The sequence below is a fragment of the Ictidomys tridecemlineatus genome, chromosome 12 (genome assembly GCF_052094955.1).
Source record: "Ictidomys tridecemlineatus isolate mIctTri1 chromosome 12, mIctTri1.hap1, whole genome shotgun sequence".
Lineage (NCBI taxonomy): Eukaryota > Metazoa > Chordata > Mammalia > Rodentia > Sciuridae > Ictidomys > Ictidomys tridecemlineatus.
Window position 1 is genome coordinate 719,582 of NC_135488.1, and position 25,136 is coordinate 744,717.

At 38.4% G+C, this 25,136-nt stretch overlaps 1 protein-coding gene across 2 annotated transcripts in view; it reads left to right on the forward strand.

Moving 5' to 3' along the window:
- The first annotated feature begins 901 nt into the window (after window positions 1-901).
- The window catches only part of LOC101975268 (uncharacterized), a 31,583-nt gene continuing 7,348 nt past the window's right edge, over window positions 902-25,136 (forward strand). The window contains exons 1-2 of one of the 2 annotated variants that reach the window (XM_078027915.1): window positions 902-1,170; window positions 24,493-24,619. In XM_078027915.1, the coding sequence (XP_077884041.1) occupies window positions 1,168-1,170; window positions 24,493-24,619 (130 nt within the window). In that variant the 5' untranslated portion in view covers window positions 902-1,167. Of the gene's footprint in view, window positions 1,171-24,438; window positions 24,620-25,136 lie in introns of those variants that run through there. The other variant, XM_078027914.1, reaches the window with a different exon arrangement.

The window sequence follows — 25,136 nt, forward strand, 5'->3', positions numbered from 1 at the left end:
ATATGGGTCACACTGATGTAGGACAGTTGAGGTAGAACTCCCAAGGAATTTGTAGGAAGCAGGTTTATGTAAGCTTTAGTGGTCCAGAGGAGCTAAACCTGAAAAATCTCTCTGGATCCAGGATTGGAGAATCCTTTGAGATTCATCCTCAGTGGGTGTTTACATTACACTGGGTGGTTACATAGCAGTTACTTTTTCCCCCCATATTTTTAGCACAGACAGGTTTCACAAGTTTTTTTTAAAAAAAAAAAAAACATAATAACTTTTGTACAGCAAGCTTTCTTGAGACAGATCTGTTACAACATTTGTCTGCAAACCTGGCATTTACACAAAAGATGAAGCTTCAAACCACAGTCAGGTCTCTGCAGGAAAAAAAAAATCCTATTCACATTCTTTTGGGGCTACATTAACTTAATGATAATAATCAGGATAATATTCTGAATATATTGGTTTATAGCATTACAATCAATTCCCCTTCTCTCTTTTAAATTTTTAAAGTGAATATTAGAAAATTTTAAGTTATCCTTGTGCTTCACATATGGTTTTCATTGGACATTGCTGTTTTAGGGGATTACTTCCCAGTTCAATCTATCTACTCAAACAACGAGAGAGAAGAAAAGTTAATTGAAATTGCACAGAAATTGTAAATATATTATTTCCACTCGTGAATACTATGCAGACATATAATTCTTAAGTTGAAGTCACCTTGTATGCGAGGTTCATCGCACATGTCCCCTGGCGCTACTACATCACTCTTCTAAGAGGAAACTTTGCCTACGATTAGCTACAGCCTGAGGCCCTCTTGTACAATTCGCAGACCTCAGGAGGAAAAGTAAAAGCTGTCACCAGAAACCTGTCATTCTGGCCTCACTGATTCCTGGGTTGGATGTCATCTACTGTCACTCAGAAAGAAGGCTCTCTGGGCTCAGCCTGCGGGGCGGGTCTGCAGCCCTGTGCAGCGGAGAGCACTCAGGGAGAACCGTCCAATCCCCGCACAGCCAGCGAGGACTAGGGCGGCTTCCGTGATCAAGCCGTGCCCTTTCCTTCTGAGCCGCCCTTCTCGCGATCTGGCTCTAGGCTTCTGTCGCCAGCCCTGGGGTCCCAGGTGGCTTTGCCCTGCAGGTGCTGAAGATCCCTGGCGGCCGCCTGGCTCCCGAGCGCCAGGAAATGGTGAGTGGGGCGGGGCCTCTTGAGGCCGGGGAGGGAGGTCGTTGGAACCGCGGGACTGGCTGCGGTGGGGCCAGGAGCTGCTGGGGACTCGGGGCTCCGCGGCCTGAGTCCTCCTCCTGGCAGCGTCCCCTCAGGCCCCTGGCCAGCCAGGTGGGGAGCGTGCCGGCAGCTGAGCTCCTGACCAGCCTGCTGCACCCCTCAGCTAGCCCTAGAGCGCCAGCAGCCCAGTCTTCCCAGGTGGGTGGTGATTGACAGGTGGGACGGCGGTCTGAGAAGTCTCTCCACGTGGGATTTTCCTGCAGGAGAGGAGCAGTGGCTCTGGGCCTCGCTGCCGCCGTCCTCCTGAGCTAGCTGGCTTTCTTGCTTTTTCTCCCTCCTTCCCAACCTTCGTTCCGCAGGGTGCTTTACCAGGAGCTCCATCCCTGGTTCTGATGTAGGGCGGAGGGGGCGGCACCTGAGGAATTCGCAGGCAGCAGGTTTACTTAAGTTGCAGCCGTCCAGAGGGAGCAATGCGGGGACCCTGGTAGGGAAATTCTCTGAGATTTATAGTCAGTGCGTGGTTACAGGGCAGCTACTCTTTTTTTTCCCCCCCATATTTTTAGGATATAGAGAGGTTTCACAGGTTATTATTTTACCAAGGAGAACAAAAATAATAACATGTACAGAAAGCTCTCTTGAGACAGAGTGTGTGACATCTGTCTGCAAACCTGTGTTCTACTTGAAAGAGCAAGCTCAAACCACCGAGAGCACTCTGGAAGAAAAAAAATGCTAACATTCTTTGTAACAATCTTGCAGACAAGAAGAGAAGCTTCATTTTGCTAGTGGTTCTTTTGGGGCTACATGAGTACTTTTTATTTTTTATTTTGAGACAGGGTGTAGCTAAATTGCTGAGACTGGCCTAGATATGGTCGGATTTATACAGACCTTTCTATTGAATTTAAGAGTACGATTTTCAGCCAGGCTCACCTGTACTCCCAGTGGCTCAAGAGGATAAGGCAGGAAGATCAGGAGTTAAAAGCCAGCCTCAGAAATTTAGTGAGGCCCTCAGCAACTCTGTGAGACCTTATTGATAAATAAAATATAAAAAAAAAAAAAAAAGGTTGGGGATAAGCGCCCTTCGGTTTAAACCCCAATACCAAAAAAACAAAACAACAATTATATGGATTCATTTATGGATTTTTTATGCTGTAATTCCATGATCATTATGATATTATTATATTTTCATGATATACACTATCTAGGAATGATAGCTCCTTCTTTTGCTCTTATAATTAAAAGGTTTCTTGGCTAAATGATCATATATTTAACTGTGTGGATAAATTTTAGAAATTTACTCTTTGGTTCCTTATTCCATTACAAATAAAGCATGCTGAATTTTTTTATTAGTGCATTATAGTTATATATAATGTTGGGGTTTATTTGACATAATCATACAAGCATGAATGTAATTTGCTCCATTTTAGTGGTTCTTCCCCTTTTTCCTTACCTCCCACCTCCCCATTCTCCCTCCTCTCCTGGTCTTCTATTTATTTATAGTTTTAAACTGCTGGTTTATAGATAAACATAACAGTGAAATTCACTGTGATATATTCATGTATGTACAGAGCAGTTTTGATGGGATAATAAATATTATAGATAAATGTGGGGAAATGGTCATTCTTTTAATGATGATTTTTGTCATTGGTAAATGGGGTGTATAATTGAATCTTTTATGTACTTGTGTATATTTTAGTTTCTCATAAATCCCACATATTTCTTTTAACAAACATGTTCACATGTGAAATACAACATTCATGTGAATCTGTATGAAACTTTGGTGCCAGGCTTGGTGGCCCTGAGTCTGTTACAACAATCTTTAATCCCAGTGGCTCAGGAGTCTGAGGCAGGAACATCCTGAGTTCCACCCAACCTCAGCAACTTATCAAGGTCCTAAGCAAGTCAGTAAGACCCTGTGTCTAAATAAAATTCAAAAAAGGGCTGGGGATATTGCTCAGGGGTTAAGTAGCCCTGAGTTGAACCCCTGGTACAAAAAAAAAAAAAAAAAAAAAAAGTCTTACATGGTGTAAACTTGTGTGTGTCCGTACTTACCTGATCAAAATGACTTTCCCCCATGTAGACTTTATGTCACTGGGTTCTCATTATCCCTTCTGATATTTTCGTGATCCCATGTTTCAGAACTGCTTGATGCGAGGATCCCACAGCTGGCCTGTCTTAAGTTCTCTTGGAGTGTCTCATGAACATCAGCACCTGGGTCTTAACCTATTATTAGAAAGCTGTCTGAATTTAGGAGTGTAGTCTCTCAGGAGTAGCTGAGTGTCCTGCAGGTGGGAGGAATCTCCTGATGCACCCTTTATCCAAAAGACACTTTTTTCCTTACTTTGGCTACTGTGTATACTGCCAAGTGAAGATGAGTATGAAGTCTTTTATTAACAGAGGAATTCCAGTTCCTTTGGCTGTGTACCCAGTATTATTATCACTGTATCATATAGTAGTTCTACATTTAGATTTTAAACAGCTTTCATGCTATTTATAAAAAAAAATGTGTATCAAATTTATATTCTAGAAACAGTGTAAAAGGGGTTCTTTCTTCCATTTCCATATCATCAGAGACTTCATTTGCTTAGGCTGCAGGAGGTCTTGCAGTTGACTGGAGCACTAAATTCTGATGCAAGATTGCTAGAATTCAGGCTGCCCAGTAGCCACTGGAAGAAGGAGCTGTGAACCTCTTCTAGAAATAAAGGGAGTAAGCAGAGATGTGTAGGTGGGCATGGTGGTGCATGCCTGTATTCCCATCACCTGGGGAGGCCAAGGCAGGAGGATTGCAAGTTCAAAGCCAGCCTCAGCCACTTAGCAAGGCCCTAAGCAGCTGAACATGACCCTGTCCCCAAATAAAAAGTAATAAAAGGGCCAGGGATGTGATTCAGTTGTAAACTGCCTAAGGGTTCAATCCCTGGTACAAAATAACAACCACAACACACAAACAAAACAAGGATCTGTGCTTTTTAACCATTTTTCTTCACTCCTGGTGAGGTCTGTAGCCCACTGAAGGGTTGCACACCAATGTGAAGCCCCTCCTCTGTGATCTGGGGAGATACACATATGCACAATTGCCATTTCTCCCAGGGTTTGGGGTTTTGGATGCAGTCCATTGAATGAAATGAGTTAAAGTTGGGACACTCAAATTTTGCATGCTCAAATTTCTTTTCTTTTTTTAAAAAAATATTTTATTTTTTAGTTATAGTTGGACACAACACCTTTATTTTATTTATTTATTATTATGTGGTGCTAAGGATCGAACCCAGGGCCTCTCATGTGCTAGGTGAGTGCTCTACAACCCCAGGCCCTCAAATTTCTTAAAGAAAGGATTGGCAGGCCTGGTTCCTACTGAGTAGCTGGGTGGGGGGATGGGTGGGCTCAGGAAGTGCTGTACTCCTACTTGGGCTTCCTGTGGTAGACTGTATTTCCCTGTTAACTCTGGTGCTGGCTACAAAGAAGCTCAGCTGTTAGCAACAGCAATTTGCAGAGTTTGCTGGCAAATCTTTTCTAGGAATAAACTGGGACCCCTGGAGATTTAACTCTTTCTTCTTGTCCCAGGGAAGAAGCCCGGGGATTATGCACAGCCATAGAAAACCACTAGTTTGTCCTCTGGTCTTGATACTGGTGTATTTCTAGTCCCTTCCTCTCTGTGCACCAGATAAATTCAGGCCCAACTACAGGCAATTTAGTTAAATGTGCTTTATTTTTGACCCCAATCATCTCTACTCAAGGTGACACTAGATTTGGAGTATTCTGTCCGAATTATAGGCTCATTGCTTAAGGCATGAGTAATGCCCAAGTGTACCTCAACTTTTCCTACTCATTTGATGATGAGTAGTTTTCTCAGTTTGTTCATTGTATATAAGTCTCTCAACTCATTTAGGAGTCTGTTTAAGAGGGACTCAAAACAGAAGCAGATGTTTGGTGTCTCATGAAGGGAGAGTCAGCAGCCCCCTAGTCTGCTCTGTTTGGAATATTATCCTGCTTAACCTCTGCTTCTTGGGGAGTACTGGACTACAACTCAGGGCCACACCCTTGCTGCACACACTCTACCAGTAGTCTGTGCCTCCAGTTCTAACATCTACCTTTAGGTTGCGTTGTGTCGTTCATTCACATTAAATACGTTTCTTGATATGTTTGGATGTGTAGGTTCTTCTGTTGCACTTAACAATACAAATGGTTTTTATATACATATGAATGTACCTGTGGAATTTTCTGTATTGTGATTCCTTGGTCTTTATTTTTGTAATAATATAGTTCACTCATATACATTAGTGCAGGAAATGATAGCTGCTACTTTTGCATGATAAAATTTTGATGGGATATTATCCTAGATTAACTTGGGGAAATGATCACCTTGATAATGAAGAGTTTTGTCATCTATACATGAGATGTATAATTGAGTCTTTCATGTTCTTTTGTGTATTTTATGTTCTCATAAAGTTTACACATTTCTTTTTAAAACATGCTTTGGGTTAAATGCAACATTTGTGTGACACTTATTGAGAACTGACATGTAGTATACTATTTTAATAATTGTATGTACTATGACATAAATGTGTCTGGCTCCTAGAAACCATTATTTCCCACAGTTTGTTGTTCCTCTTCCTGAGTGTGCAGGATCCTTAGGCACACCGCTGGGCCTCAGGTCTTTGGGCAATACAGCTATGACCTTCTGTGTCATTAGGGTTCACGTGTGCTGCCATTTCTAGGAGCCTCTGTTTCTAATGGGGGAGTATCATGTATCTTCAGTGGCAAAATAGTTTCCACAGATAGATAATGACAACTTAAACTTCATCTTTACTTCATGAACATTCATTTACTCCATATATTCATCAATACTATTTAATTTTCTGTGTATGATGTGTTTTTTTATTTTACATTTCTCTAATTTCCAAAGAGGTTGAGTTTTCTATGATTATTGAACACTTAGATGTGTCCTTTAAAAAGTGATTTTTCAAGGCTCTTGCTTGCTTTTCTCCTGAGGTCTCTCTCTAAACATTTCATTGTGTATTTGATTATATGTGAGGAGATGAGTTTCTTTGACTTTGTGACTTCTCCTTGCACTTTTTATTGGTATCGTTTGATAAATAGAGTTTTTTATTGGTATTGTATAATTTATAAATTTAAAAAATGTTGTGTAACTTTGCAGAGAAATAGTTCTCTTTTATATTTGTTGTTATTTTCCTTCTTCTTTTGTGATACTGGGGATTGAAGTCAGGGGTCCTATCACTGAGTTGCATCCTAAGCCCTTTGAAAAATATTATTTTGCTTCAGGATGTTGCTCAGTTGCTGCGGCTGGCCTCACGATTGTGATCCTCCTGCCTTGGCCTACAGAGCAACTGATGTTGCAGGTGTGCACCACTATATGCACCCTAGTTCACCCTTTCTTACACTGACTTTCCAATGCTTTATATTTTCTTTTAAGTTCAGAATTTATTGCATCTGAAAATCAGTTCTTATGTGATATGGGTAAAGGGTACAATAGCATTTTTATTTTCACAAAGATGTCCCATTATTTCTGCATTTTTTTTGGAGGGGGGAGAATGCCATATTTTTTCTTCCCTTATCATTTTCTAATAGCAAGGGATGTATGAAGGGTTTTATTTTTAGTTCCACAGTCTAATTATTTCTTTAACTACATTGTCTACACTGAACACTGTAACTTTGTAATATACATGTGTGGAATAATGGCGTTTTGGTTAAGAACAGACTTTATGTACATTGGCTGTAGCATATAGCCTATGCACATAATAGTTCATACAATTTATGGCTCCTCAGCACTCTCTATGATGATGAAATCATCTTACAATACATCTTCCAGAATATATTCTCATCATTAATTGAAACATGTTGTATATGTACAAATATGTACAATTATATAATATATAGTTAATGCAATGTTTGTTTACTTGTCAAATTTACCAGAGTTCTTTCAATTTCAATTGTCTTCTCAAGGAACAACATTTGACATTAGTAATCCCCTGTGTTGTGTGTGTATGTGTTTCCATATTTTCAAATTTTGCTTTTTTGGTTAGCATTTCTTTGCTTTTATTTTTATAAAGTTTGTTTTTTCAAATTACTGAGTGTTATTACTTGCTGATACATTCTTCATCTTTTTATAGTTAACTGGTTAAAGACTCTATATTTTCTTTTTAGCCTCAGCTTTAGATGCATTCCATTTTTTTTTACAGTCTTATGCAGGTTTGATGGACATATGTTAACCTGTATACATCAAAGGTTTATGCTTTTATGTTTAAACATATGTACATGTACACACCCATGAAACCAGGTCTACAATCAACAAAATTATCATATTCACTATTAAAAGTGTCCTCTAGTGCCCATTTAAATCCCTCCTTTATGCTCTTACCCAAAATTTTATGTAATAAATTTGATCTTATTGAGCAAGAAGAGGGCAAACTTCAAAATGATAAAGATCCTTGAATTATCATGGAGGGAGCACTTCCTGTCTCTACTGCCTCCAACAAGACACAGAGCATTGATGATCCCCAACAACCCTCCCTGCCCTCTTCCTCTTACCACCCTCCCTTCTCCCCAGTGGCTAGTGCTGCTTTCCTTTTTCATGTAGTTCTAGAGAAGTGTTAGTTAAAGGCAAAGCAAGCAAACGGTAAAAGAGAAGTGTGACTCCCTCTTTACTCAATCACAGAAAAAGGGGAGGAGAAGGAGGCAGCAGTGGGCTGGGCTCCAGCGCTGACCCTGGCCCAGCCGGGTGCTCTCTGATAGGAGGGCATGTGAGGTGAATCCTAAGATGAAGGAGAGGCTGGGCAGAATGTGAGACTGTGGCTACTAGGAGAGGCTGGCAGACTGCTAGGAGGGGGAGGGGGAGGGGGAGCTGGGGACCAGTTGGAGGCTCAGATGCAGCAGGCTGGAAGGTGTAACTATGGCAGAGGGAGGGGGAGTGCCAGCACCTGGGGAGGTGGAGTTGAGAAGGCTGGTGTGAACGCAGAGACATGGGATCAAGGGCTGTGATGAAGGGAGACTAGGTAGTTCAAAGTGTGAGGAAGAGGACTTAAAATCCATGCTGAGCTCCCTGAGTTTGAAGAACAGGGTCCCCGAGGTTTCATTGTAGGATCACAGAAGATATGAGTATAAGCATTGCAGTGGATATATTGTTTAAAAAATGCTTCTGGATAGGACTTGGTCAAAAGTGAAATAATTGGAACGCTGGAAGTTTAAGTTGGCACAAAGATTATGAATTGCTCATCTATCACCCAGCTGTTTTATTTCATTGTTTGTAGAAGAGAAGTTTTCAGTGTAATAGAATCTACTGAAGACTCCCAAATTTCTTTAGTGAGTGACAGGTTTAGAGAAAATGAGCATATTTTTGTCTTATTTATCATCAAATTTAATATAAAATAGGACCATGAATTTATTTTCATGCTCCTGATTACTTCTTTTCAGTTGGATAAAATCAGGCCAAGAGCATACTTTCATAATTTATTCTTCTAAATTTTCTTTTGTTGTATAAATTTATGTTGTTTAATAACATGTTTAGCATTATATACAAAGAGAAAAATAAGTGATATAGATAACCATTTTAACATATGCATCAGAAAGTATGTTGTGTATTCACAATGGTGTATTATTATCCATCCATAGACAAAGATGGGATCCTGTCATGTCCAGCAAAATAGATGGAACTGAATAATGTAATGCTAAGTGACAAAAGACAGACCCAGAAAGAGATATCACTTGCTGTCTATTAGACCTGGCAGATGGAATAAAACTGATGTAAAAGTAGAGTTTTCCCTCTGTCTGAGAATGGTTTTGGGGCATCAAGAGTGGAAGAAGGGTTGTTGGACATGATCAGTACATGTGCATGCTTATATGAAAATATCACATCAAATCTCATTAATACATACAGTGGATGTGTGTTAAGAAAATTCATCATTTCCCATAATTACTTCATTCTGTAATAGGAAAATCTAAACTTTTACTATCTTTGGAATATCTAGTATATTGGACACTATTATTAAGGATTGTTCTGTAGTAACCACACATTCTCTGTGTATTCAAAATTTCCCCCAGATTCCACACATAGAGTATGCAAAATTTTTCTCTCTGTGTCTAGATCATTTCACCCACCATGATGTTCTCCAGCTTCATCTATGTTATTTTAAATGGCAGCATAATCTTTCCTTTTGTTAGTGGGGTTTGAACCTAGGGTTTCCTTGCCCCTGAGATGTACCCACAGTCTTTTTGTTGTTATTGTTGTTACTGGGGATAGAAATTGACTTCTGAGCCACACCCCCAGCCCTATTTTGTATTTTATATGTAGACAGGTTCTCACTGAGTTGTTTAGCACCTCACTTTTGCTGAGCTTCACTTTGAACTCATGATTTTCATGCCTCAGCCTCTTGAGTTGCTAGGATTACAGGTGGGTGCTACTGTACCTGGCTCCAGTCAATTTTAATTTTTACTTTTAAGATAGCATTTGGCTAAATTCATGAGGCTTAACTTGAACTTTTACCACTGCTTCCACTTATAGAATCCTTCTCTATAAAAGCTAAAAAATAAGTCAGGTGTGGTGGCACAAGCCTGTAACCCAAGGTACTCAACAGGCTGAAAAGGAGGATCAAAAATTTGAAGTCATTCTCAGCATCATAGTGAGACTCTCTGCATCTTTAAAAGACCCTGTCTCAAAATGATCTTAAAAAACGAAAAATTGTATATATGTATGCATGATACCCTGGAGAATACAAGAATATTCTGCTATAGGTTTTGTAAGGAGGTCATGGATTGGAGCATTAGGACTGTCTTCCCCCAACACTAGTTTTAGTTCTTTGGAGATACATTGTTAGTCAGCCACTTAGCTTCTCATATTGAAGAGGAAGGCAGAGTTTCTCCTTGTTATTGGGTTTTCAGAGTTGGGAAAGGAGATAAAACAATTCCAAGGAAGTCAAAAGATTATCCCAGAGAATTTTTCAGGTACTCAGACAGGAGGGCCCAGCACAGTGCCTCATGATGGGAAGATCATCCAATACTTAGGTAAGCAGAATAATTGTGGAAGAATTTCCCATTTGATAGGATGACTTGACCCTGAGCCAGACACATTTTGGTTCCAGGCAGCAGTGCCTATCTCTGGGTTTTTCAAGGCTCAGCTTTAAATATCTGTTGTTGCTTGACTGTAGAGTATTCAGCTATCCATAGGCCATTGTCCATAATAGCTAATAAACTAGTTTTTATTAGTGAAGAGGCCCAGTCTGGCTCAATGATAGGCTCCTAAAGCAAATCCCACTTGTTGAAGAGTCCCCAAGCTCTCTGAGCAGTCATGCTATGTTGGCCCATGACCTTCTGCTGGCACAGGTTGCTTGACTTAAAGTGGGCATTGTTCTCTTGAGGCTGACATTTGGAGTGTTTAATAGGTTGTCCTGGAGTCTTTCTACCCTCCCAGCAGCCTGCGGATACACATCTTTCTGTTTGAGCAGCACAAGGACTCAACACACAAGAGTAGTGGGTTTTCTTAGAGTGGGTTTCTCAACCTCTTGAAGTAAATCACAGGTGGCCATCATGCCACAAAAACAGAGGACAGTTCTTTTACTGTGTTCAAGTTGTTTTCACAGATAGGATACTGGTTGCAGTGTCACCAGTGTCCATAGGAGAACTCTGAAGGCTGTATTTTCTTTCTTGTTCATATATAGTCTTTTTGTAAAAAATTATTCTAACTAGTTATACATGACAGCAGAATGTGTTTTGATTTATTGTACATAAGTAGAGCACAAATTTTCATTTCTCTGGTTGTACATGAGTCACTCCATATGTGCAGTTATACGTGTACCTAGGTTAATGATGTCCATCTCATTCTGCCATCTTTCCTATCCCCATGCCTACTCTCCTCATCTCCCTTCCATTTGTACAAAGTTTCTCCATTCTTCCCTCCCACACCCCAAAAGGATCAGCATCCATTTATCAGAAAGAACATTTGGTATTTGGGTTTTTGGGATTGGCTTACTTCTCTTAGCATGATAGTTTTCAATTCCATCCATTTACCTGCACATGCCATAATTTTATCTTTTAATGCTGACTAATATTACATTGTATATATAATACCACATATTCTTTACCTGCTTGTCTATTGAAGGGCATCTAGGTTGGTTCACAGTTTAGATATTGTGAATTGAGCTGCTATGAACATTGATGTGACTGCCTCACTATAGTATGCTGATTTTTAAATTCTTTATGTATAGACTGAGGAGTGGGATAGCTGAATCAAGTGGTGATTTCATTCCAAGTTTTCTAAGGAATCTCTACACTACTTTCCATACTAGGTGCACCAATTTGCAGTGCCACCAGCAATGTATGAGGGTACCTTTTTCCCACATCCTCACCAACATTTATTATTTCTTGTATTCTTAATAATTGCCATTCTGACTGGAGGAATGAAATAAAATCTTATAGTAGTTTTGATTTGCATTTTTCTAATTACTAGAGAAGTTGAACATTTTTAAAAATATATTTGTTGATCAAATATATATCTTCTTCAGAGAAGTGGTCTGTTCAGATCTATAGCCCATTATTTGATTGGAATATATATATAAACATATATATATATGTTTATAATTTATATATGTGTGTGTGTGTGTTAAGTTTTTTGAGTTCTTTTAATATCTTGCAAATTAGTGCTATATCTGATGTCCTTGTAGTAAAGATTTTCTCCCACTCTGTGGGCTCTTTCTTCATGTTATTGTTTCATTTGCTAAGAAGAAAGTTTTTAGTTTGAATCTATCTCATTTATTAATTATACATTTCTTGTGCTTTAGGAGTCTGGTTAAAAAGTCAGGAGCTAATCTGAGTTGGTGAAGATTTGAGCCTACTTTTTCTTCTATTAGTTGCAGGGACTCTAGTCTAATTTTTAGGTTCTTGATCCACTTTGAGTTGAGTTTTGTGCATGGTAAGAGATAATGTTTTAATTTCATTTTGCTACACAAAATACTTGGGAATCAATCTAACAAAAGAGATGAAAGGCCTATACAATGAAAACTACAGAACACTAAAGAAAGACATTGTAAAAGACCTTAGAAGATGGAAAGATCTTCCATGTTTTTGGATAGGAAGAATTAATATTGTCAAAATGGCCATACCACCAAATGCATTATACAGATTTATGACAATTCTGATTAGAATCCCAACAACATTCCTCATAGAAATAGAAAAGGCAATCATGAAATTTATTTGGAAAAATAAGGGACCCAGAATAGCCAAAGCAAGAAGAGTGAGCAGGAGGCATCACCATACTAGATCTTGAACTGTACTAAGAGTTACAATAACAAAAAGTTAAAGTATTGTCATCAAGATAGACGTGTAGAACAATAGGACAGAAAACATAATGGCAAACTCAGACAAATACAGTTATCTCATACTAGACAAAGGTGCCAAAAACATATATTGGTGAAAATATGGTACTGGGAAATTCATATATAGTCTTAATGCCTTTGTGAGTCAGGCAGGCCTACGGTAAAGGCTGTCATGAGGCTTTGCTTTAACCTCTCAAAGGTTACTTGAAAATATGGTGTAGAAATCAAATATTTGATTTCTATTCTTTTTAGGGCTTAATGTGAATATTTATCTGTTACTAAAATTAGGAACCCAAATATGGCAGAGCCATAACAATCTCTGGCACAATATAACTGTCTCTGATCCTGACGTCCTAATATAGCCTGCTTTCCATGTGACATATAAACTCAAGTTCATTGGATAACCTGACTTTTTTACAAATTGGGCTTTTGGTGGATGCCTCATTTTCACACGAAGAGGGCGGTTTAGAACAGCAGAAGTATTTCAGAGGTGCTGTTCTTGATTGTAGATGACTTTAAGCAGGTCATTCACGTGTTATGGGATGTTACAGGTTAAATCACAAGGTGAGTCTTGAAACAAGACATGGGACGTTATTCACCAGCAGGCCAGAAGGGCACCAAGCAAGTGACCCCTGTAAACTTAGAACTCTTGCATAAGGCAGGGTGCATCCTTACAGCAAAAATGTGCAAGCCATGAGTAAGTCAAAACCATAGCAACATAAGAAGCTGGTTAGAATGACAAGTTGAGTCAGGGTACATTGCCAAAAAAATAAGGTGGGGGAACCAAAAAAGAAAACAATTTTACATTGTATAAGAAGAACAGAAACATTTCCCCAAGCTGTGTGGTTCTAAGCAGGCTGTGTTAAGCAGAATCAGGATTGCAGAGAGTTTTGTCACAGGAGAAGAATTTCGTACATAAAATGGAATCTCAGGCTAACCGAAAGTTTGGTCAAGCCACATATATCCTAGACCAAGGTATTTCCCCCTTTTCTAGAAACAATCAAATGTTTGATTCACTTTCCAGGTGAGGTATGTGGTTGTAATGGCCATTCCTATACATTAACTTTACTGAAGAAATGCACTGTTTAATGAACTTAAAAGGGCATTTTAAAATGCAGGTGCCTAATGTATAATCCTATAAACATCAGGGCTATGTGTTCAGCCAGGCCAGTGAGAAGGGTAGTTAGCCAGGCATTCCAGTTAAACCGTCTCTGGAATCAGGGCTCATTTTGTTCTCATTCTCAATTTCATCTTGAATATTTTACCTTGGCTAGGGAGCTTTGAGGATACCACACTTATATAAAAACAGCAGGCCTCTCCCAGGGCCACACAGAGTCCCCCTTGGGAAAAGAGGTTTAAGCCCCACCTGTTCTTGAAGAATCACTTCAGTCAGAGATTGAACCTGGGTCATAAAGTGGTCAATAGTTTGTTCTAAATGATCTAGGTCTTCCTTACTTCTTGTGCCAGGATAGAAAGGCATAGTTCACCTTCTATTAAGGCCACAATTCCCACCACAGTTGATCCTGCAACAGCTCACCCTAAGAGGGCTGGAATAAGAATGCAGACTGCTCTTTTGACCTGGAAAACATCTCTGGTTAAAAGGAGATGAGTGCTCTCTGGCCCACTGTAGGCATAAACCTGGGGCAATACCTGTCCCATAATGCAGATGATTGGATAATGGGCTGGGGAGATGTAGTGGGCCAGTCTGATGTCACAAGCAAACCATGCTTGACTGGGAACAAAATAGGACACAGTGGATCTTCCAGTAGTAGTATAAGAACAGATGTCAGTAGGAAAATCAGATGGCTCCATTGCATTGTTAGGGAAGACAAGGCAGGTTGCGTTTCCTGACACATCACCTAAGGTGAAATTTGGTCCTGGGTTAACACAAGCAGCTTTCTGTTTTGGTTTCCAGATCCACTCATCTGATCAGGCTAGAATCTTCTCACTTGAGATGATGAAATTGTTCAGCAGCTTGGACCTTATAACATAGTCAAAGTAAGAGAAAACTTATAAGTATTTTTTAGTCCTATCTTTAGAGAATGGCTGTGGTCTCTACGGGCTGTCCATTCCGTAGTAAAAGACACTTTTGTTGTCTTGACTCAGGTGTGATGAATCCATGCTGTAAGTCCCTCTACTTTCATGATTGTTCAAGTGGTTAAGATGGCTAAGTATGATCCCGTCCAACTGAGTGTTAGTCTTTTTTTTTAATTTTAATTTTTGGAAATATTTGATGCAGAAGTAGTCTCCTGGCTGAAACGGGTGTTGGAAATCTGTAATCCCTCAGAGCTGGTTCTCAAAAAGGAACTTACAAGTTTTATGTTGTACCTGTAGGAGAGACTTAGCAACAGGTTGAAGCAGGAGTAGGTTATTTGGGTAAGGGTGGAGGAAGGGCTCTGGTGGCATTAACATTTTAATTCCCTGGAAGCAGCCTTCAACTTTCTGGACCCAAACCAGTGTCCATTTTGGTGATCTGACCTGATTACCTTTCTACTATGACTATAATACTTGCTTCATTTCCCCCTCTAGTTTTTCTACTCCTATGGAAAAGGAAAAGGGCTTTGACCACTCATTTTGCTTAGAGATGAGAGGGGACAATGTGGGGTAGTGCAAGCAGTTTGGAGTCCCCTTTTAGAAACTGGGTTGGTCCATGGGTCCATGGCAAAAGTTTGTTTCAGGAAGAACATGTTGTATGGTCATCTAAGGGTGGGTGCTTCTATGAGAGAGAAACAAAAAGACTTGAGTACTGAAATAAGATTGATACAAAATAAATGTTGCAGCATCTGGAACATGTCAATGAATATCATGAAGATGATAGAAATCAATAATCTCTTACCAGGAGGTGGAAGAGCTGAGGGGTTGTCTCCATAACCAGGCCTAACAAAGCCTAACAAAGCCTAACAAGGCCTTTATTTGGTAATGGAAATCTTTAACACTGCCAGAGTTATCAGGGATACAAACACAATATTTAGTTAAGTTACTTAATGTCTTCTGATTTTTGTAAAATGTCTTGTTATTGACATAAACTTTCTGCTTTACCTTTGTTACATGGGGCTAGATAATCAAATCAGCATTGATGAAGCCTACCTGTGTAGGAGGTTAGGAAGATCTGTAGACCTTAAAAGGACTAAAAACTTCTGACTTTGGCAGTTTCTCTTGAGAGTTATCAGGCATTCCTGCCTAAGAATCTCTCTTTTGTCACTTCCAGTCTTACTGGTTTTGCGGTAGGGGGGGGCTAACACAAGTGTACATCTTAAGTTACTTTAAAATAACTTTTTTTTAAATGTACAGAATTGTCTGTTTTGGTTTTAACTATTTTTGCTCGATATTTAAGATCAAGTTAGCCCAAATGACCTTGTTCCTATCTACTGTTGAGAGTCAGCCTATTTCCCTTGGGGATCACTATCAGGAAACTGATGAGTAGCCTTTTAGCTCCACTAGTGCCATCCACCAGGATTAGTCAAGATCTTCCTGACCATGTGGCTTCCCTTGGAAGCATAATTAATGTCTCCCATTTCAAGTGGGCCTCCTCTTTTGCTATATGTGAACGGTTTGGCTTTCTTTTTCTAGAATCCCAGTAATCCCCCTTGTTGGAGGGGTCATGTGACATAGAGTTGCCATGCTCCAACAGAAGTTCCCTTTTCCCTGGGATCAAGCTGACTCAGAGGGCAAGAGTCAAATATTAGTTTTCTTGATCATTTTATTTTAACCTTGATTTTTAACCCTTAGTTGCAAACATCTAGCAAGATAGCCTTACCAGTCTTAAAGTAAATGTAGTGAGCTTTAACAATAATTTTTATAACTTTACAGTAATTTTTACCCCTTTTATTTAATTGTGATCTGTATTAGTACAGATCTGTATTAGTACAGATCACAATTAAATAAACACATTTTATACTATCTGTCTATAGATAATGGCTTAATATCTGAAATTAACTTAGGTTGTTATATTGAAAGTTGTACTTTTGTAAGGCATTAACACATATCAGTTAAAGTTTATAAGAAAAGCTCAAAGTGAAATTAATGAGAATAAAAACATACTTAGTTTATACATAATTTTGAACATTGACTGAGTTATACAATTATATTCTGTGCTTGAGATCACAGTAATCTACAATAAAATCAATCTTTGGAATATAACTTTAAGTGAGTGAAGTCTGCCCAATTTGAGGGCCATTTGGTAAGGTGGGAGGCACAGGTAGTAAGGTGGAGCTCTTCACAAGTCCCAGCTAAAGTGTTCTAGTTTTGAAGTTGATCTTTGCCTTTTTTAAAAAATATTATTTTATAAAGTTTATATATATTGTTTCCTGGGTCTATATGAATGGTAGCTAACACAATATGCCATTACATCTAAACATGAATCAAAGAAAGGCTAGGAGAGCTTTTAACTTTATTTTTGTGAAAAGTGGCAAAATGATTTTATGTTTTACATTATTAACATTTAAACAGATCAGTCTTTCATTATCTTTTAGAAATACACTTATATTTTTACCCCAGTATAAAAGATAACATAAGGTTTAGGTTCAGTTACAGAACTGTAAATGATATAAATAAATCCCCCATAGTTTTTTTTATCATATAAGTCTAAAATTACGAGTTCAGACAACTTTAGTTTGGGGAACACCAGCTTTATAAAATATTCTTTTAAATCTTCTACCTTAAAGACTTGTATATTTTGAAGATATGAACACATTTAATATCCAAAGAAGAGTAGTTGTACCACAATTACATTGATAGTTTTATATTAACCAAGTTAATATAAAACCAAGTTAACCAAGTTAATATAAAACCAAGTTTAGGTTTTAAAGAAAATTTAGATTCTGTAATGTAGTACAGTACTCTAAAATCATAGTTGCTGTTTAGCCAGAGTTGTACAAACCCTAATTTTTTAAGACTAGTTTTTCTAGAGAATTAAACTTAACAGACACAACCTTAAGAATAGTGTTACCTTAGATTAGATAAAGGGAAGTGATGGGAGGGAAAGGGAAGGGATGTGGGGATAGGAAAGATAATAGAATGAAACAGACATTATTACTTTATGTATAGGTGACTGCATGACTTATATGATTCTGCAACATGTACACTCAGAAAAATGAGAAATTATGTCCCATCTATGTATGATATATGAAAGTGCACAAATGTGTTTACTGTCATGTATAACTAATTGAAACAAATTAAAAAATTTAAAAAAAGAGTAAATTAATGTTTTAAAAAATCTTTGTCATTTTACATATATTAAACTTTGGTTTTTGTTAGTACGTTAATATTTGACTTTAGAAATAAAACTTGAATAGGTTTAACTAATTGTGTTAGTTACATATAAACAACTTAGTTCACACAAACTTTTTAAAATTTACCCTTCACTTACATATATCTTTTATAATTGAATTCGACCCCCTTGTTGTTTATGTAAATGTATTTCAACTTTAGCACATAAAGACTAGAAACAATTTCTTTTTTTACTAAGTACTTTTTATACCTAGAAGCTTTTAACTTTTTATCTGTTTACCTATTTATAAAAACATAAACAATAATCAAATATATCATCCATAAAATTTAAAAAAATAAGAGTATTTGGTATATTATATATTGTTAGCACTTTATCTTTGTAAATTAATCATATGTCTCTAACAAACACATATATATGATTAATCACAGATATGTCAAATCTAGTTTACTTATTTTAAAAATCAAGATATCAGACAAATGTATTGAACAGCATTAGCCATTTCTTCCTTGATGAAGAAAAATTCTAGAAAATAAATGATAGATCTATTTTATCAGTCATTTGACCCCTTAAAACAAAAACAAAAACTGTGAGTCAGTAACCTTTAAAGTCATCTTTACTTTTATTTGTTTATACCTGTTGGGACTTTAAGTAACATTGTTTTTAGTGAAGACAAAAATCATTTTTAAACTTTTTTTTAACCAAACAAAAGTAGACATGACAATCATTAGTGTATACACATACACAAAACAAAGATCAATTGCCATGCAGCTTTTTAAAACCTATTAGATTGAGAGCTAAATCTTGTAAATTAATCACTGAGCAAAGTAGAGTGTAACAAGAACAACAGAAACACTCTATAATTAGATAAAATAGGTCTAATGAGGGAAACACATTAACATAGGCACACTGGACCAAAAGCAGAAACTCAAAGAATTAGAGTTAAAATAGAATTTAAAAAGCCTTCCTAGCCTCTGTCCTGATGTGTTCCTACTTATCTGAGGTGAAAAGAATTTGAGAAGAGAAATTAGGGCTTGTGGGCACTCAGAGAGAGGAGAATGTCTATTTTCTTAATTGTAAGTGAACATAGACAAAGGCATTGTCCCGTCGATTCCTGAAGGAATTTCCCAAAAAGGTATCAAGGGATCCTACTTTCATGGTCTCCTTGGGAGAGCTCCTTTAGGTTGGGGTCCTGTTCTAAACTCGTTTTTCTTGTCTCTTGGATATCAGCCACCAAAATTTTAGCCTAGCATTCTGCAGCTTTATAAGCTGGACTGCCACAGTGAAAAATCTATTGGGGCCAATCCCCACCCCCCCAAAAAAAACCCACACAAAACAAAACAAAACAAAACAAAAAATGTCGAATGCTTTCTCTGATTTAAGGATGCTGTGCTGATTCATAATGTGCTGGGGAGGGGCATGGCATGGAAGGATTAGATGAACTCTAGATAGGGCAAAGGGGAAAAGGGGAGGGATGGGAAAGAAGTGGGTATTGCTATGGGGAGCTGCCTCAGAAAACACTCTAAGTCCCAATTAAAACAAAAGAGAGCTTTAGGTACATGGCCAGGGACTGTCTTTTACCATACCTCCTCTCCTCAACTTCCCAGGCCTCAGTTGACAAGAACTTGGAGGTTGGACCTAGCTCTGAAGCCAATAAGTGGCTCCTATCTATCTCCACATGGTCATGAGCCTTGTGCTTGTGGTGTGGCTGCAGTGCAGCCTGGGGAGCCCAGGGCCTTTGGCCTTTTTAACCAGAACTTAGCTGCTGCTTTTGTCCAGAGCCTGTGAGGCTGGAGATTTCTCTCTACTCTGGCCATCTGCTTTTCTCCACAGCTATTTTTCTTTCTGCCATTGTTTATCTTGTCCATGTTCCTGTAAATTTAGGCTAATGGGATATTTTCATAGGAATAATTGCTCTTCCCCATTGCTGAGTGTACCCTGAGCAAGTGGAATGTCCTATAAACTTGAAAAGGAGACCATCCCTGTCTCAAGTCATAATACAGAAGTTTCAACAGCCACTGCTATGTTCTTTTATGTCTCTTTCCCCAGGTTGGGCAAAGGAGGTTGAAGGCAGGGCAGAGTCCGAGTCATCTTCACTTACTTCTCTAAACCCCAGCAGCTTTTCTGGAAATTATCTTTCTGGTTTTTCTGACCCACAGTGGGATGTTCCATAGCTGCCTGGAACTGGGCTAAACAGTGCTAGGCAAACTTTAGTTTTCTGGTGCCTTGCTATTCTTGCACACAGGAGGGTTATACCACGAACTTAGTCTTAGGCCAGTTGGACTCCTTATGTAACGGCATGGATACCTGCTTATGTAGAATTTCTTCCATTTACCTATCTCTGACAGACTAATTCCAGTAGCAAAATTATATAACAATTCAGAAAATCATTCAGTGGCCTGATACAGTAAAACATCAGCTTTTTCTTAGGCAGAATTTTACCTATTTGTGGCCTACTCAGCCAGGATTGTTTCCAAGAGTCTACAGGTGAGATCAATGCACTATTGTCTATGTGTTAAGGGGCCAGCAACATTCAGTCCAACACAAAGAGACAACCAGAGTGGATCCCCCAAACAGGGGCAACAGAAGGGACTCCTTGAAAAAGACCAGCTGGGGAAACATCTCTTAGGTCCCCAACTGCTATTTTACCAGAACTCTGACACCAATTGTGCCGTAGATGTCCACAGATAGAGGGACCAGATGTTCCCCTGTAGGGGACCTGAAGTGTAGACTCCAGGGACTCAGTGTGCACACAGGAGGAGCTTGCCAGATGTCCATATTAGCATGATTTCATTGCATTCATTTCCCTGTTTCCAGAGTAGACCCATGTTAGAAAAACCCACACTATTCATGAAGAGAAGACAAGAGGTCCCTGAAGCCAAGTATCCTTGGCAGCTCCTGGAAAGACCCATCAGTCCTTTCCTTTACTTACAGTTAACCCTTCATCCAGGACAACCTGAGACAAATGCACTAATTTGTCTAATTCTCCAGACTCAGCTGTCAATGGACTAATCAGCACCTTGCATCCTCAGTGTGGATGTGGGGTTGCTCTGAGTGCCAGGCCTGCCTGAGAAGGCTGGAGGGGCACTCTCAGTTTTCTTCATGGTGACCAAACCTGATAGCAAAATCTTGGTCCTTATCCCTAGTCCTGATCCAATAATGGGAACAAGGTTTTGAGAAAAAGAAAAAGAAAGTTTTATTGCTTTGCTACCAAAAGAAAAATAGAGGGGACTCCTGTCTCAGAAGCTTGTGATTCCAATGGCCAGTGAATAGAGGTTTTAAAGTAGTGACTCAAAGTCTACCCATAGGCTGTGTGCTGTCAGGAGTCATAATTCCCTTTTAGCCTTGAGAGAGATATTTTTTAGAACTTCTAGTGCCAGCCGTAAAGTCTGTATTTCTTGGTTCCTGTGGAGCATGAGCTGAAGGACAGATAACCTGGCTTAAGAACTGAATTAACACACAAAGTAGGTTAACCTAATTTTCCCCAGGGTTAGAGAAACATAAAGGGAAAACAGAAATAAAAAACCAAGTCAGTTTTAAAATAAATCACAGTGGAAGAGAGCAAGGGTTATGTTCAAAGCATAAAGTGGACCCTGACACATTCCTTGGGAGAAGCAAATGGAACACCTGGCAGGTGGGAGTGGGTGGGGTTGATGAAGAATAGAAAGTTTAGATCAAGCTGGGTGATGTAGTGGATGCCAGTAGTCCCAGGGACACAGACATGCAGGCCAGAAGCTCACAAATTCAAGGTCAGCCTGGAGAATTTAGTGAAACCATGAAAGATCAAAACAATAGAAAAAGTTGGGGATATAGCTCAGTTTTAAAGTGCCCTTTGGTTTAATTCCCAGTAATACCACCAACAAAAGAAAATTCAGATATAAGATCAAAGAATGCTTGACCATGAAGCCAGCATGTACTTAGAAGGGGACAGAAAAAGAGTGTGTGTTGGCTGGGGCTGAGGTCAGTCAGTATCAATGGGGCTAGAGACAGGAGGGAAATTAAAGCCAATCTTAAGTTAACAAATATTTTATTCTGTCCACTAAGAACAAACTGTTCATTTATTTGTTTGTGACTGTTTGGATGGTTATAGTTAACATAGAGGAAATCATCAAAGTTATAATCAGCAGGGAGACTTTTTATATTTTTATTTTTTTCTGAGTACTAGGGATTGAATCCAGGGGCACTTCTCACTGAGCCACATCCTCAGCCCCTTTCTACATTTATCTTAATCAGGGTTTCACCAAACTTTTTAGGGCCTCTCTAAGTTGTTGAACCTGGACTTGAATTCTTGATCTTCCTGCCTCAGCCTCCTGTTTTCTGTTGCAGAAAATGGTAATCCCCTGCTGGGGTTACAACTATGCATCACCATGCCCTAATCAGGAAGGGTGAATCTCTAATATGATGCTGTAGAAGAATAGCAAGGATGGGTCAATGAATTCAATTGGCCATGTTTTTAGGATTTAATACCTGCTGCATATTCTGCCACATTCCATGTTCTGTGCATCTTTTCTGACCTAATTTTCCCCGTGGTTAGAGAAACATAAAGGGAAAACAGAAAGAAAAACCAAGTCAGTTTATTTAGTCATTGCTCATAATCTTTTTTTCTTTCTTTTATTATTATTATTAGTTGTTCAAAACATTACAAAGCTCTTGACATATCATATTTCATACATTTGATTCAAGTGTATTATGAACTCCCATTTTTACCCCGTATACAGATTGCAGAATCACATCGATTCCACATCCACGTTTTTTGCTCATAATCTTACCATGTATTTCTTAGAATCATTTTTTATATTTTTGCTTGATTGTACTACTTTGTTTTGTATAACCTACTTTTCCCACTGCTATTCCAGTAGGATTATGTTAAGACTTTCTTTCTTTTCTTTTTATTTTTAACCATTTCTTTGTAGGGTCTCTTTAGTTTTAGTTTTCTGGTGTCTTGCTATTCTTGCACACTTGAATTTTCTTCTCAAACTACTATGGAACATGCAGACTATTACTTCTCCACTGTTCCGGTATTATGTCTATCATGTTTAAATCCACTTTGCTTCACTTTCTTCTCACAACAGTCAACTTGAACTCTGTTTAAAACATATGGTGCACATGTCCCCCCTTTATCAGGAGCCCTCTGTTCTTTCACTTTCATCAAAGCCAGGCCAGGCATACGTGACCTACGAGATTCAAAAGGTTTTCTTTTTGATAAATGGACATTGGATTGTCTTGGTATCTTAGATTCCCATTGGGTGTCCCGTGCCAGACACATCAACGAGGGCAGCGAACCTAGATGGGGAGGAATGAAGGGACAAAAGACATGAAAGGTGACAGCAAGACAAAAGTTCTGATCAAGCTGCAAACTTTTATTGTTCACACAGGGGTATTTATATGCTGGGGATGGGGAAGCTCTTCGCAATTGCTGGATGTAGGTGGGTAAAACTGCCAGCTGCAAGATGTCTGATGATCCTGATAACCGCAGGGTGTTCCAGGGATAGGTAGCTGCAGGATGCCTTCAGGGCAGAATGTCTCCCAGGGGGCTGACAGGCTAATCTTTGAAGGAGAATTTCCTTCTAGTTCCCGACAATTGGGGATGTTTCTGGGTCATTAGATTTGCTGAAGAAGTGAACCCTGTTTTATTTACATTCCATCTGGATGCTCCACTATCTATAAATACACAAAATTTTATAAAATGCACATTCATTTCCCCTAAGAATAAAGTAAGTCCTAAAAGAACAGAATGATTAGAAGAGACTCAATCTCTACAATGCCATGGAAAGTCTGCTGAAATCCTATTTCATTTAGTTTTGATTTGGCTACAGATATCACAGCAATGTTGATGTGTCCTTTTATGTTGATTGACACTTTGTATCAATCTGTTCTATTTTTTCTACAACTCTTTTAACCTTATTTGCTTGGTGTGACTGCTGTCTGCCACATTTTCCCTATAAAGTAATTTTTTTTCTTTGTCTTTAGATGTTTTGGTAGGATTTTTAAAATAATCTACATAAACATTCATGTTTGATCAAGAAACTCTTCTTTCTTAGTATTTTTTATTTTTAAATTTTTTTTGTAGATGGACTTTATTTATTTATTTATTTATTTATTTATGTGGTGCAGAGAATTGAAACCATTTCTTCACACATGCTAGGCAAGCACTCTACCACTGAGCCTCAGCCCCAGCCCCTTAATAATTTTTATTTTTGTGGCTTGCTTTGGGGAATGCTGCCTCTGCCTGCCTTTTATTTAATGCAGACAGTGGCTCTATTACTGGAGGTCCTGAAATAGACCATAGTCCTGTAGGCATTCATTTTATTCTACCTAAAGCTCACAGACATTAACCTCATTTTAGTAAGTCTCTGGTTCATGGTTGTGCCCTTAAAATTTTAGAATCACTCTACTTTCCCACCATAATTTTCTTCTCTGAGAAATAGATAATTTATCTTATGATATATAAAATCACAATTAAAATGTATATTCTCTGTTGCTACCTCAATTTTACAATTTATTTTATAAAATTGGAGTATAAAAACTTTTTTGTGAACTTGTGACACTCTCTCCTCAGAGTTTGATGACAGAGAATATCACTGTTACAAAGTATTTTCTTGAATAATAAATCATTTCCACTATTTGTTGTGTGCCTCAGAAATCAGTTCTCCTAATGCTCACTTCATCTTCAGCAAACTTACAAGCTCTGTGAATTATCAAATGGTCAATGTACTATTAATTTACCTATTCTTATTTCAGGAACTGTTGACATTCAGGGATGTGGCTATTGATTTGTCTGAAGAGGAATGGGAATGCCTGGAACCTGCTCAGAGGAATTTATACAGAGATGTGATGCTAGAGAACTACAGAAACTTGGTCTTCCTGGGTGAGTAGAGCTACCCTTCAGAATTTCTAATGAATCATTATTCCTAATTCTATAATTTTTTCTTCTCACAGAATTTCTACTGGGAACTTCTTCTCTTCATGAATGAGTTTCAGATTCTTGCTTTCAAGAAAAAGACTTGGGCAGTTTTTGTTACAGAGAAGAAAATGTTTAAGCCATTTCTTTTAGTTTTTAATCCTTTCCTTTCTTGAAGTGATATATACTCTTCACTTAAAATTTGTAGTACTTACAGTAATTCAGAGATATAGAATGATGTGACCTATATGTCAAAATTCAATTTCTTCCATCTGTGGTACCAGAATAGAAGCATCAATACTCTCAATGATAATTCCAACAAACAGTCAATTCAATTTGTAATGAACATTTGCCTTTAAGCTATATTTGGACACCCTCCCCTGGTGCAAAGGAGAGAGCCTTGAGCTATATACCCAGGTGGGTAGAAATTCATGAAACAGAGAACACAATTGAGGGGTCCAAAGGCAAGGAGGAAGCCAAATTC